The 15,509-nt window shown below is 41.7% G+C and overlaps 1 protein-coding gene across 3 annotated transcripts in view; it reads right to left on the bottom strand.

Annotated features, from left to right (window-relative positions):
• The window catches only part of kcnab1b (potassium voltage-gated channel subfamily A regulatory beta subunit 1b), a 43,339-nt gene that overhangs the window by 1,537 nt on the left and 26,293 nt on the right, over positions 1-15,509 (bottom strand). For all 3 annotated transcript variants that reach the window (XM_086203548.1, XM_086203549.1, XM_086203547.1), the window contains exons 7-14: positions 14,836-14,880; positions 11,664-11,707; positions 7,244-7,330; positions 2,325-2,410; positions 1,693-1,813; positions 1,526-1,620; positions 1,302-1,422; positions 24-112 (exon numbers count right to left, since the gene is read on the bottom strand). In XM_086203548.1, the coding sequence (XP_086059674.1) occupies positions 24-112; positions 1,302-1,422; positions 1,526-1,620; positions 1,693-1,813; positions 2,325-2,410; positions 7,244-7,330; positions 11,664-11,707; positions 14,836-14,880 (688 nt within the window). The remainder of the gene's footprint in view (positions 1-23; positions 113-1,301; positions 1,423-1,525; positions 1,621-1,692; positions 1,814-2,324; positions 2,411-7,243; positions 7,331-11,663; positions 11,708-14,835; positions 14,881-15,509) is intronic.

Below are 15,509 nucleotides of genomic sequence, written 5' to 3' on the forward strand. Positions count from 1 at the left end.
GACAATTCAGTATATGTTTGTACCTGAATGGCTCCCAGGTTCTCTGTTAACTGGCTTGGATTTGAAGATCCCAACAGTACTGAGCTCACTCCCTCGTTCCTCAAGCACCAGGCTACAGAAGCGAGGGATATGGGTATATTTGGAAGAGTATCAGGGTCAGAGGAAAAACAAAATCAGAGGAGAAATACTGGTGGAGTAGCAGAAGAAAGAAGCAGGTGTGGTGGTGCAGATTATAAACACAAGCAGGCTGGTATGCGAACCAATAAAATTGCGGAATATTCTGACAGAGTATGTTGAAGTGTAACGATCAGTTTGACTCCAGTGCATTCCCATGGCACACTGACAAGTATTAGCTGATATAGACTGAACTATTCTAACACTACATCTACGGAGAGTGAATCAAAACACAACCCTCACCATCAAAAGAAGATGAATACAGCAAACAGCACTTTTATTTTGTTATTTCACTTAGTTGTGATTGTAAAAATAAAAATGTCCTATAAAAAATGATATTAAATTACTTGTGGTCCAGTGAAATCAAAATTGCACCTCGTGACATTTAAGGTGATATCAGATCACATAGGGAGATGTAAAATTAGAATTTTCTTTGGTCCTCTTTGAAAGGAACAGAGGGCCTTAGAGAGAAGCTTTAATTTTTTTCCCCCCAACCTGGACTTTTCCAATCTTTTTTGTCTTGTTGAGTTTTGTTTATTGAGATCTCCTGTAGTCATGAGCAGCTACTTTTCCTGGCATTGTTCCAGTGTGAAGTAGCTTCAAATTAAGCTCTCTAAAAGTGCATTTTTCCACACTGACAGGGTCAGATTGTTGTTATAACTACCTGACAGCACTTTTAGTGGGCTTAATTAGATGACATTATAGTACGGTCTGGAGCTGCAGAGCAGGGGGGGGGGGGTTGAGCCTAACCCAGCAGCCTTTGGGCAAGAGGCGGGGTTCACCCTAGGCGGGTTGCCAGTCCATCACAGGGCCAACACATAGAGACAGACAACCATTCACACTCACAGTCACACCTACGGTCAATTTAGAGTATCAATCAGCCTCGTCCCCTCTTGATGTCAAAGGGAGAACATGCAAACTCCACACAGAAAGACCCCGTGCCTGAGCCGGGGCTCGAACCCGGAACCTTCTTGCTGTGAGGTGACAGTGCTACCGTGAAGCCCTTTGGAGCGATTTCAAAAATGCTTATTTCTATTATAAAATTAGGCAAAAAAAAGGTAGGACAAAAGGGTCCAGGTTGAGAAACAACTGTAGTTCCCCTTTAATGTGTTCATGCTCTCCCTTACCAATGGCTAGCTGTGGCAATGTACATCCAAGCTTCTCGGCTATGTGACCCAGCTCCTTTAGTTTGGCTTGTTGTTTTCGTCCATCCTCACTCATGATTTTCTCCCTCAACCACTGGTATGGCTAGAAGACAGGCAAACATGGTGAACATGATTCCCCCATCTAAACCAGGCAGAAGTAATGACATTGTAGTTGCTGGATCTCAATGACTGAGTTTGACGCTCACCTTCATTGAGGCCCTGGAGGATTCTGGGACGCCATTCTCGTATTTCCCAGTGATGATTCCACAGGCCAAAGGAGACCAGGAGACCACGCCTACACCTGTGATGGACAAGGACATGAGGATGATTGCGGTTTTCGGGAGAACCTTTTGTGGCGGATGATGAGACCTACCTATCTTGTGGTACAGCTCAGGTAGCTGCGTCTCCACTTTCTCCCTCTGGAAGAAGTGATACTCTGCCTGCTCGCACACTGGTGGAATCAGATTGAACTGGCGGGCCACAGAATAGGCTTCCTAGTTTAATGTGAAGAAAGGGGAGACCATGGTAAAGAGATGAGGAGACATGCCAACAAGGAACCCTCATATTATGGATATTTGTTGAGTTGCGGCTGTATTTTGTATTGTACGTTGTGCTAAGCTACTTAAATGCGCAAGTGACACTGGCTTCTATCACTGCTTTTTCAGATATTTCAAATGAATCTGGAAGACGTCCGACTGTGTAATTACACCTGAATAAACATTTGAGGTGTTTTTGATGTGACAGCAAGGTTGTTGGCAGGGACGTCCAGCAACACTTGCTGTACAGAACAACTTAATTGTTTAGCAGACATGTTTTGATTCATAAAGTCATTCTTTATAACACGTCTGGCAAGAGATTTGACCTTTGGACCTTTTCAGTACTTCTCTTCCTCCATGGATTCTATTCTAAGTAACAAATAGCAGTGCACCACAATGCCCCACATAGAGTGTTTGTTTAAGAATTTTTTTTTTGAGCAATGTTATTGATTGGCGTTAAATTACTCACCATGATCTCCATGGCGGACCACCGGGATGTCCCCCAATACATGGCCATCCCCTGGTTGATCACATGCGTCATCGCTCTGACTATCTCTTTACAGAAAAACAAAAAACAAAACAAGAAGCAGGACATTATCAACAGCTGAACTGCGGGTGGCGCCACATTTTAAATTCACCAAATCTGCAAGAAAAACCCCCCACAAAGCATTAAAATACATTCAAACTTGAGTTGATTGAGATATTACATTCCTCTCACAGTTAAACACAAAACATTACAGGGGATTCATTTCTTTAAAGAACAACAATATAAGAACTTTGAAAAACTGGCATTTCCAGGAGGTAAAAAAGATAAATTCCAATCTATGAAAGGAGAGAGATCATCCATTAACAGCAGATGTTGTTCGCCGGGGTCACACTACAGCCCGAGCTCACTCTCAGTATGGGCTGTGCAGTTCAATCCTCTAAAGTTACCGTTAGGACTGGAGGGCTAAAGTCAGACATCGTAGCTTTCAGTCGTTTAAACAACTGCACCTGAGGACGCAGCAGTACAGAGGTAATGGGGTGTGGAACAGTGAATAAGAAAAGGGTATTTAATCAAAACTACGGTGAAGTTCTTTCGGAGATTTTAACTGACCATATATGGCAATAAACAGTCATCACTGGGAATGTATCCTGTGCGCAAACCGATCTTATAGCATGGAAAACCATATGATTGCTTTGCACTTGAAATGAACCACATCAGCAGGATACACATAATGTATTCAGATGTATTTGGAGTATTTCATAGAGGGTGAGGAGATGAGACCACAGTAGAGTGTGATTAAGAACGCTGACTCCTCTTCATCAGTGGCTCTCTCTCTGGACTGAGATGTAACTCTGTGAGAGACAGAGGGTGTGTGTGTGTGTGTGTGTGTGTGTATGTGTGTGTGTGTGTGTGTGGGTGAGGCAGGTGGGAGGATAGAGGAATAACACTACATCTGCTCCAAAAGGAGAAGAAGGAGGGATTTGGAAGAATGTAGGGACAGAGACAACTGTGATCCACGCAGAATGAAGCTTTTATGAAAATGTGAACAATCCACCTCAGTACCACGGAGGTGGAACAATCACTTGCTTCACTATAACGTCCCCCATGCTTTATTCTCCAGCTTGTATTAAAGTTTTCTATCTGTAGGTATAGCGCAACCTTTTGCTATCAGTTTAGGAAATTTTGTACAGTTTTAGCAAATTTAGCAACTGCTCCCAAGTTTTCCTGCAGAATTGTATGATTAAAAGAGTTCTGATTTATTCATGTTAAATATGCAGCTCCAGCATTATGCTGAATTGCTTATCCCAGCACAAGGACTGGACAGGCTCTCTAAAGGCTACAAAATCCACCCCAAGCACAGCTAAAATTATGTAATTAACATGACATCACCCCTTATCAGGCAAGACCTCAGAAAGATGCCGCACACATCATGTTTTTTTTGTTTTTGTTTTTGGATGAGGTAAACATAAAAATCTTATTAAGGCTGCTTTTGGGAGTGTCTCTTGAATTAAATCAGTGAGTTCTAACTCAACCAGTGCCAAATTTCAATACGTAAAGTGATGTCACCTTTGTGACGTACGATCCCAAAACATGACAACTTACAACGCATCTAACCTGAGTATACACCTGGTCAAACAAAGACGATCTGTAGAAACTAAAGACTGTATTTGACTGCCTGAGCGCTCAGACCCTTGTAGCCACAACACCAATACTTGTTCAAACATATCTGGCTCACACGTCTTAGGAAGTTCAGTTACTTTACAGAAGTTCTACTATATTTACTGTTGTTGGGAAGTCATCATTCATATTCTTTTTGATAGACGTAATTTCATGTTCTGTATTTGATTGTTCAAACAGGAATATGAATTATGAGTAAGTGTCTCTGAATGCAGTGCTTGTAGATCTGGACAGAAGCACAGAAATTCCTGTAAAATGTTTAATATTTGAGTAAAGACAGGCAACCATCTCTAGAGAGGATTATGACCAAAATGACAGAAGTAATGTATAAAGGCAGATACTGATAATCTCATGCTCTCTTCAGCCAAATGCTAAAATCGTTACTTCAAGGTCGAGCCTCGAAATGAATCTCTAGAAAGGGCAGATTCCTAGAATTAGAACCATATAACAGCATGATAGCTTGTCGGGGGGTGTTAAAGTCTTTCAGTATGCCTTCATTTGCTCACTATTATATAAATTGGCAAACTGTGTGGCGATTTGCCAATGTCAGTTTGTCCTTGAGCTTCTCATCGCAGTAACACACACACACACACGCACGCACACACATGCATACACACATGCACGCACGCACACAGACACAGACATAGACACACACAGACACAGACACACACAGACACACACACACATGCACACACACACAAAAACACCAAGTCATTTGGTCAACATCCGCCAGCAGGAATCACAGTGCCTCCTGCTGCAGAGTGAGGCAAATATATAACACACACTCATATTCCTCTGAGAAGGTGTGTATATGTGTGTGTACGTGTGTGTGTGTATGTGTGTGTGTGTGTGTACGTGTGTGTGTGTGTGTGTGTAACCCGTTCACACGAGGCAGTGATCAATATGTCACACAACAGGAGATTTTTAATTGCTGATCAAACGGGCTCTTGATACCATGACAGTGGGAAAAGAAGGTTTTAAAATCTGCAGCCAAAAAGAAGATACATTTGGAATGAGATCATCCTGCAGGCTAGAAAAGGGCTTCTTTATTAGTGAACATTTGAAGGTGTGTGTGTGTGTGTGGGGGGGGGGGGGTTGATCTGACTGGATGGGGTTGATATGCCAGTCTGATTTAATTTCCTGGCTTGTAGGATTGATTTAAAGTTTATTTATTGATACAAGCTTGCCCTTTTATTCTTTTTTATCATCGCTTCCTGACCTTATTCATTTTCAGTTAATTGAATGGATTCAGTCTGCTGCACATCGCTCCGTCAAAAAAAAGGAGGCTGATCGACTGGAGAGTAGCTTTGTACTGAGACGTGGAGTTTATCTGCAGGCTTATTCAACCAAACAATACAGAATATTTGATTTGTTGACATGCTGGATTAGCTTGCAGCTTTTCATACTTTCACCACAACGAGTGAAAGCTGCAACTGTTAAGTGCATTGAAGACAAATATAGGGGAGTCAGGTTATAGTCAGACCCTTGCAAGTGAGGAGGAAGTTGTTTTTTTGTAGCGCTAGTAGTTGTGATCATCTGTGCTGGATTTAAGCCAAAACTAAAAAAAAAAAAAAAAAAAAAAAAGGAAACACACAGAGGAGGAGGAAGATGGGATGGGAGAAGAAAGATTGTGATTGAAACAAAGGAAGACTTTGTAGTCATGACATCACTTTTGTGTCCCCAAGGGGACATGAGTCGTCTCACACAAAGTCAGAGGTAGTTAAAGTCATGGGGGCAAATACACAACTGTATGGATTGCTTTCATTTCATTAACACATTCTGATATCAGGGTGCGTTTTTTTTGTTTTTTTGATAATCCATTGATGCCGTTAAGTTTCGGGAGCATGTAATTGTGTGAATGGATGCTTCAGACATGTATGTAACAAGTCCTGCAGCAAGTACTCACAGCGATGACTCAGGTTTTGGAGAGCACAACACACTCCCCTCACCAAGAGACGGATACCTTTTATTTCTTTCAGCATATTTTCAAATAACATCTCATTTCATTCAGTTTCTATCAATGTGCTAAAATCTTGATCAACCTGGAGAAAGAGCTTGATGGAGTAGGCATGGAAATGTGACAAAAACAAAATTGGGATGTATATTATCAACTAGTTTGGAGTGAATAATCGAGGTGACGCAGTGAGATTTTTCATCAGAAGATGGCAGTATAGCCAACGTTGCTGGAAAAGAAAAGAAGAGTCATCTTGGCTATCTAACAGTTAAAAGAATAGAGAGAGGGCACGAAGAATTACTTCCAATTCGGCAAGTAGTAATTGCTCCAAAACAGTTGGTTGATCACAGGTTCACTAAGTCTCCTATTTTGCGAGTTTGTTTTTTTTTTTTTTTCGAAAAAAGGCATGAAAACAACCTAAAGTGAACGGGAAAAAAAATGTGCAAAATTGAGGGTGTGAGATGTGGTGCGCCAACGTTACAAAAGGCCGATGGAAACGGTAGAATTCTGCAAAATTCTCCCAAAATCATAACAAGTTTTTAGAAACACAACTAGTTTTACCAGGGACAGCAAGGCCTCAAAAAGTCTGAGTGAAACAGATTGGCCTCCACAGGGGAAGAAGCCCTGGGAGCAAAAAGAAAAAATGGGAAATATCTGAGTTTGAGGAAGGTGCCCAAGTATCTTTGTTAGCCACATGACAAGAGAGAGTTTGCTGAGGAAGAAACTGGACGCTTGTAAAAGAAATAAACTGTGACATAAGGTGTGTGGGGGAAAGGCTGTGCTGAGTGTTGAAGGAATAGAGCACACAGCAGGGCTTGTATCTAGTGAGACCAGCACAAAAATATACCAGCCTCCCCCAGGGGGGACCAGATAATCCTGCTTCTGAAGAACAGGGAGGGCTGGGAGCGGGTGCAGCTGAGAGACCCTGGAAACTAGTGATCCCACAGAGACGGAAGGAGACAGAGAGGGAGACTGGTGACAAAAATAGAGGACAAGAGATGAGGCAAGATTGTCAGATTAGTTGAAATGTGTGGTTGATTGTGTGTGTGTGTGTGTGTGTGTGTGTGTGTGTGTGTGTGTGTGTGTGTGTTTGTGTGTGAGAGACAGAGAGAAATACATGCACTCACATTCCTCTGGTCAAGGCAAAGGTCACTGGTCTGAAGAGGGCAGTAGCCTGCCATTATTTCTCACTTTCTCATGTTACGGAAGAAAACAAAATGTATTGTTCTAGCCCCTCAGCCCCCCGAGAGTCTGCTGAGTGATCACTTACCCTCCATGGGAGTGTTGTTGTCTGGCCGGTTGGCAAAAACTACATCGACATACTCAAGTTGCAGCCTCTGGAGGGAGCCCTTTAACCCTGCAGTAGAGGACAAAGCAAACAATCAAAAAGAGCTTTGTGAGCAACGTAAACGTATCAGCATTTTTGATTTCTAACAACAGAGGCATTTGGCACAGCCTACATGAAGAAATGATCCTGGCAGACTTGACAGTATCACTAAGACATGCAAGAGAATAAAAAGTCTTGTCTCTTGACACTCAGGGGCATGGACTGTTGGACTTGGTGCCCTGGATCTGCAGAGAAGAGTGATGATCACCTTGTGCACACAGCTCCCCTCACTTGTTTTTCTCACTGCAGTGCAGGTAATCTATGGTCACAACTGAACACGAAAACAGGAGTGTTTGCAGCAGGCTCCAATCTATTGAATAATTAAAAGGTCTAATGGTGCCGTCCATTTCACCGGATCAATGCAAACAGAACTAAAGAATTGTGAGAGTTTCCATTTTCGCTAACATCAGGTTAAAGTTGGAGCAAAAACAGAATGATCCCAGAGGATGGGAAGTTAACAACATGGCGATGTGACAGTTGACCACGTGACTCAAGGCCCGCCAGCAGCGTCTTGCTTGCCAACTCTTCTGATCCAGCTTGCACACGAATCTGTGTTGTCATATTTAACCGGGCTTATAGAAATCACGAACACGGAACAAGAAAAGACTTTGCTGGATATAAAAGAAATTTTGTCACCTCAATCAACCAAATGTGCTTCTGACTAACTATTTCAATAATTGTTAATAATGGACTGAGCACTCATTGGAGATGAAAAATACTCTTAGAAACCATGCAGAGATTCTGAATTATAGGATTTGTTCTTCCACACAAGTTTTTTTTTTTAAACTTCAGTTTAATCAGTGAATTCTTTTTATTGGTTTTATAGTCAGCAAAGCTAAAGCTCTTATTAAGCTTGGAGATGTGCTTGGATAATGAAGATGAAGAAGATGAAGCGGGTTGTCCTTTCAGTCGGTACACTTGGCACAATTTATCTGTATGGAAATTGCGTCCTCACCAACTCTCCTTTTAAGGGCCTGCTGGGGCTCTCGCAGGGTCTGAATGGGACTCCAAAACTGTAGATTCCTGTCTCGGTTTAAGGACAATTATTTTGTTGACAGTGTCCTGCCTCTGGAATTTGTCCTTTTTGTCCACTGTGATGCCAGATTACATTACGTCCATGCTCCATGCCTGTGCTTGTGCACCTGCAACTGTAGAATGCTGAAGCCCCCCTTTTTAAACCATGCTGGGGCCAAGAAGACCCATACCGTGCCTGGGTGTGGGTGGGAGTTAGCTCTCACACCGTGTCATCGAGGCTCATTCTTTGCAATGATGGTTTGTTCGTTAACTAGCAGCTTTTCCTGACATTTAACCCGTTTAGCCTTACTAGCATTACTGCTTATTCTAGCCCAGTTTTGCTCACTAATAACTCCTTGTTTTAATGTAAACTCATCCCAAAGAAGAAAAAAGTGAGCCCTCTCAGGGTTACGGTGATATACCGTCATCAACATTCACAACTTAAAGCATCACCCATCCATTTTCTATACCGCTTATCCGTTAAGGGTCACGGGGGGCTGGAGCCTATCCCAGCTGACATTGGGTGAGAGGCGGCGTTCACCCTGGACGGGTCACCAGTTAAAATGATATACTTGTATATCTTTTTGTATAATTCAAGGTAAATTTAATGAATTAAGAGTGTTTAAAATTGCTTATGGAAATAATTGAACAGTTCTGATAAATAAATCCTTTTTAAATCAAAGCTGTTTCAGGGCATATTTTCCAATACAAAAATACACTTTTCATGAAAAAGTACAATTCAAACTGAATTAAGAAGCAATTTGACTATTTTTTAATTTCATCACACTATCAAACACCATTTGTCCACCACTCAAGGTCAGTGTGGTGAAAACAAAGCTCTGCACCTGTTCAGTGACAATCCTCATTACATAAATGAATGTTTTGATGGTTGTTGGAGGAACCGAGCAACTCAAAGCCGAGCGGATGTGAAGATAGACGAAGGATCAGAATGGCATCGCACGTGTCCTTCGTACTTGCTCAGCTTTCAGTATCTGTTGGCTGCAAAGCACTAGAAACTGAAGAGACGTTTCAAGATGGCGACAAATGTGCGTCCCCATTCACACAGTGAGTAACAGATGAAAAGTGAACACAGGAGATTGTCACAAAAGAGGACAGAAAACTAATAGACCAGGAAAAGGACACATGCATTTCTTGAGAATTTAGAAGTGTGTATGGTGGATTAGTGCCAGAGGCTTCCTCATCAGCCGCTAATCCCAGTTGAGAGTTATGCTCTCCCCACCGCTGTGCCAACCACTTATTCCTTCCTCTGTCATCTGCACTCCCACAATCCCAGAAACCCCCATTACATGGATTCTAATCTGAGCCTGCACCGTCATCACGAGCGGTGTCCGCTGTCTCGTGGATTAGCCGGAGTTTACTGACTGTGAAGGGAGTCTATTTTTAGAATTGAGAGGAGACGGTAAACAACAAAGATATTCTCCTGTAGTCAGCAATGAATAATGCATTTATTTATGTTTTTCTACAAAAGCCTCTTTGAAATGATGACATTTTAAGGAATTCCTTGTCCTGAGGGTGAATGTTGAATATGCATGTCGCAGGAGTTCTTTCCTGACCTACAGCTCTGAGGTTATGATTCACCGATTGGCCTATAGTGACCTTGACAACTAGGATACACTTTACTCAGCCAATTCTTTAGCCTTGAGTGACATGTGATACTCCAGGGGTCAAGGGGACACAAAACCTTCCTGTCACTGATGCTGCTGCTCACCTGGACAGACAGTCTTCCTGCAGGATGTCACAGTGACATCCTTCCTTCCTCCTGAATGTCCTCAGCTTTCTCCTACTTAATGTGATCATCATTATTTATCAAATCACTATAACAAATGGAGGGATGTTGATCAGATTTGCTGGAAATATATGATAACACTACAAGGAACAAGTGATTAAACGGAGATGATCTGGACCACACTGTAGATCCTCAAGACTGTTCTAGGGCACAGGCAGCATGTCGATATTAGCAGTATTTTCTGGACATGACATCAAATTCGACAAAGAATCCATGAGATACGACAGATGAACGTTTCTGCCTCTGGAAATAAAGTTGATACTGGATCTTCTCTGCAAAAGACAAATTTTGATATGATGGTCCATATCTCCAAAGAAATGTGAGACAATATTGATTAAATTCATTGAGGCCAAGTCCAGTACCTCACTTGGGGCCTTTTCACACTGAACCATCTGTACTGTTCCTACACAGGTTTGTCCTCCAAAGTCCAATTCAGTTAACTTGTGTGATCACTCTGTCCAGCACAAAGACCTGGTATGATTTCTGGGACATTGCACAATTGGAAGAGGTACGCACAAGCACACAACATGGAAATATCATTATCAGGCAAGTCAGTGGACAAAAAGGAAATTTCCATCCCTGAGACACAAAATAATCAGCCTTGAAGGAACTATTGAACCAACTGTTTTGGAGACCAATTCCTGAATGCCATCTGATTACATTGATTGAGCTATGATACGCTTAAGAGCGATGCTAGCTCTTACTGATGGCTTTGCAGGGGTGCAAACTTGTCACCTGCCAGTACAGTGTGTGTTACTGTGTGTGCAGCTCAGTGATGATGTAAGCATGCTCCGGCCAGCAGAGGAGCAGGACAATCATGCTTCAGACTGGTGCAATCAGGCCGAATGTGAATGCGCCCTTAGAGGGATGAAGTCTGGAGTGCTCATCTGGAAGATATATTTTTAACAGATGGGAAGAATTATTAAGAATGGATTTTGTTGTTTTTATGTTAATATTCTGTATCCTTGATGGATGGATGTGCACTTCCATTACCTCTGAGTGTTTTGTGGTTCTCCTGCCTTCTTGATAGACTATTCCCTTGTTTGGGGGGTGCAGAGGCTGCAGTGAATGTTAATAATGAGTGAGAAAGCTGAGTCACTGCAGGAGGTGCATTGCGCTTGTGGAGCAGATGGCAAGTTGGATATAAAGTGGCACAGCCTGGGGGTCAAAGATATATGAAAGGTATGGCAAAGTGGGAGAGGAGATAAATCTTCTAAGAATGCTGAAGAGTGTTTAAGCAACAGTTTCCTAGAAAGACACCTGTGAAAATATCACAAGAAAGTGATGACAAAGCAGCTGTTGAGGTTTGATGTACAATCGACTCTTGCAACTATGAAATGCACCTCATGCAGAGAAGAAGAGGGTGGAAGTAGGATGGTGGAAGAAAACAAACAAAAGAGGGAGATTAGAGGAGAGCAGCGGGGCTCCGAGAGATGGGGTGATGCGAAGGACAAAGCAGAGGAGAGGAAATTGACTCGTTACCTTCAATGATGTGTTTTCTGTTGAGCCCCCTCTCCGTCTCTGCTCTGGAACAGGCGTGAAAAATACATGTGAAAGGGTGTCAACACATACACACGACTTGTGAACTGAAGCACATTATTAAACATGTCAAACAAGAGCCTGCATATCAAACTACCAAATCAGTGAGGAGAATTACACCCACTCTCCTCTCACTGGCAGGCCTGCAGCTATAGAACAAATTGCACAGTGCGTCTATTCACAAGGCCCATTGTCACCGTCACTCTCTGCCGGTGATTCGTCAAACCTCAGCAAGCATTTCTTTGGTGATTTGCGGGTGAAATATGGGCCATATTGATAAACTGTGATGGACAATCACTGTTTGGCAATGCAGTTGGCAACACTTGCAGAGGCCTAATAGATTTAATCTGTAAGGTGCATTTTTATTTTGTAGATGGATTCAGTGTCAGTATTTTTATGTTAGGGTACTTTCTGTATCGTGTCATTTAAATTAAGCAAATTAGCATGTAAAAATGATGCAAACTATACATCAGATGTATGGAGGTTCAACTAAGTACTTGGCAAACTCTATATATACTTGTCATGCAGGACCTGTAATGCAGCTGTGTTTTTTACCATAACTACTTGGTTTTCTGTCCAATTGGGGAACAACATTAGCATTCTCCAGAGTTCTGGCCAGCTTTAAAAGTGAATCACTTTTATTTTGAATCCACTCCTAGGGGAGCTACTCAAAACTCCAGTATCTACTAGTTCAGCAAACTTTATCTGCAGTGTGGTGCTGAGTCAGGACTGTACACCAAAAACAAAAACACATCACTCACCCCCCCCCCATTTCAAGTCAATATAATAATTTGATCCATTGAGTGATTTTAACAGCTTACAAATATGAGAGCAGTAAAGACTTGCTATTTTTCTTGTAATGAACATTGTTACTGTGAATAATCCCTCTACCTGCAATTCTTTCATACCATTGATTCCCAAACTGGAGTACACGTGTGAGTAACATCTTCTTAAACTCCCCCATTAAAAATAAATCAGTGTTTTATGTTTTTAAGTTCATGTGAAGACCCACTCCTTCTCTTACTCGGATTAGCTTCGACCCAGACAGGCAGAGTAGGGCCACAGACAGGTCTTCTGTGGATGTGCCCCCAGTAGGCCTGTCTATTTCCTCCTGGGTCAGAAAAGATAAAACTCTTTACCACCCAATATGTTGCTTAACTTGCTTAAATACACCTAAATGGTTTAAATGATCTTGCGCCATAAACTACCAGGGGATAAACATGAGCAGAAGACCAAGTCCCGACTGCTGATATGCTCAGGGCTGACAGAGCTAGAATGTTTTGTTAGCAGAGCTAATTTAGCCAATGGTGGTGCTAGCCTTGATTTTGATAGAGCTAGCCTAGCTACTGTTAGTGCTAGTCTAGCAACTGTTGATGCTAGCCTTGTTACTGTTGATGCTAGCCTAGCTACTGCTGATGCTAGTGTAACCCAGCTGTAATTTCAGTCACTCTGTTATTGTATTAGAAGTATTATTTGTATTATTTATATAATTTGGGTGTGATGCCCTTTAAAGTTTAAGAAGACATTACATTATTACAGTTTTATGACAATCATGACATGAGGTGCTCCTTGCGAGCATTGCGGGCTCAGAAGCAACACAAGTGTGTGTGTCGCCTGTCCATATTCTGCACCTCATCTGCTCATTTCATCGGGTGATGTTATGTTTCCCTGGTAGTTTGCTGCTGCTGATTCCCTGTGGCTATAGAGGAGGAAAGGTGCCGGCTGCCATCCCTGTGACCCCTCATCCCAGGCAAACACATACACATACACACACCTACTTCAAATACTATACATGTCCAAATAGAGCTCTGTAGAAATTTGACTTTCTTTTGCAGGCCAGCAGTTCATTTTTTTTTTTTGCTAAGGACAGTTAAAGGAAACTATTGCATTTTTTGATTTTATTCTTGGATGAAGACCGTTCCGTTTTTTGTTTTTTATTTTATTTCATGGACTGAGAAAGGACTCTAATTAAAAAAAAAGGGCAAGTAATAACTTGTCAGGTAAAATTCACAAGTGCATTTGTGCAGAACAATAAGTTGCTTGTCAAAATAGAATGTATTTCATGTTGATTGTATGTTAAATTTAAAGCCCAAAGGGTACATTTTGACTGTACTTCTATTGAGAACTTGCCACTGTGTATTGCTTAATGGAAGAGTAGTTTTCCATGGTTTTGACTTTGTGATATTTCAAGGATGAGATGAGGTGCATTTCAGTCCAGCAAATTGTAAATAAATCTGGATTGATAGTGAACCACTGTCAGGGTCGGTTACACTACCACCGTCTATGGCGGTAAAGGAGGTTCCCAGCAGGAGGATTCAATGTTTTCAGAGTTACATGGATAAAAAAGCTTGGGAATCGCTGATCTGAACCATGCTTACAATGCTCCAGTGAGCATTAAGGCCCCTCACCTGTGTTTACTCTTCCATGAACTTGTATCTAAACTTTGGTTTAATTTCTGCTCCCACATTTGTCTTATTGCCAGCTTTCCTGTTACCTTGCTCACACATTCTCAGCAACAATATAACAAACGCATTATCTCCCTCCATCTCATCCCGTTTCTCTGCCTTTTCCAGCAAATAAGCTGGAGAGTGAGAGGACTATATAATGAATGTTGGTTGATGGGAAGCTTGACAAGCCTCTCGGGCTCACTCTCATCTTGCTCAGCGGGGAGTTAAATAGTTTGCCACTAAATCCATTTGGCGTGAGGACTGATTTGATGATGGCATGAGAGGAGGGGCTCAAATTAAATCTACTCAATGGCACTCTTGGCCTACTCCACTGATCTATATCAGAGAGTTTGTTAGAGATTCGGTACAGTAAAGCAGGTGGAGCTTCTACTTTACCATGTGTGACTTTGAAAAAGATGAGAAGATGCAACTAACTTAGATTGAGAGCAGAAAACATCAGCATGAAAGACGATGATGACGTTTGAAGGGAGAGACGACGAGGGTTTGAGTAAATCTCTTCTTTTGTGCCTGTTGTTTTTTTTTAAAAATCCTAGCCAGAGGTGGTTGTTTTAATTTGTAACTAGATGGTGGTGAGATGGTTTCAACATCTAAGGAGGAAGACACACACATATACACACGCGAACACACACATCAATACACACACTTACTTTCCTCCCCAGTAGAGCTTTGTGGTGATCACAAGGCTGGATCGCCTGAAGGAAGACAAACACATATATGAAAGCCGTGAAAAGTCTTTAAAGTTGTTCTCCTAAATGTGTGTCAGTGAGTTCACGCCTGCATTTATATGTGTTTGTGTGTGCATGTCTTTCAATTCTTGCGGGAACCAAGCCTTGACAAAACACCACCCTGTGAGGACATTTTGACAGTCCTCAGTACTTCAAAGTGCTGTCTGAAGGTCAAGACTTGGTTTTAGGTTCAGGATTAGAAATAATTTGGGTGTAGGGTTGGGGTCAGACATTTAGTTGTGATGCTAGCAAATGCATGAAGTCTAGGTCCTCAAAAAGATAGAAATACATTTGTGTGTTTACATTCAGAATCTGTTTATTGACCGAGAATACAAGCAGGGGAGGAATGTGTCATAGCGTCATAATAAGCGACAGAATAATTAACTCACGTTAAATGAAATCTATTTAAATAATAAAATTATAATAGCCGTGTTGTGTCATGAGTAGAATAAATTGAAATTAAATTGGCTGTAGAAAGCAACTGTGTTATGGAAAAAGAAATGATGTGTATAGTGGAAATATTAAATGTGACACGTGTGTTAGAATTGTATTTTGTCAATACGAAGGTGCAGTGACTTACACAATCTCCACGTACT

The sequence above is a fragment of the Aulostomus chinensis genome, chromosome 5 (assembly GCF_037954235.1).
Source record: "Aulostomus chinensis isolate RoL2024-O1b breed Wild chromosome 5, RoL_Achi_v1.0, whole genome shotgun sequence".
NCBI lineage: Eukaryota > Metazoa > Chordata > Actinopteri > Syngnathiformes > Aulostomidae > Aulostomus > Aulostomus chinensis.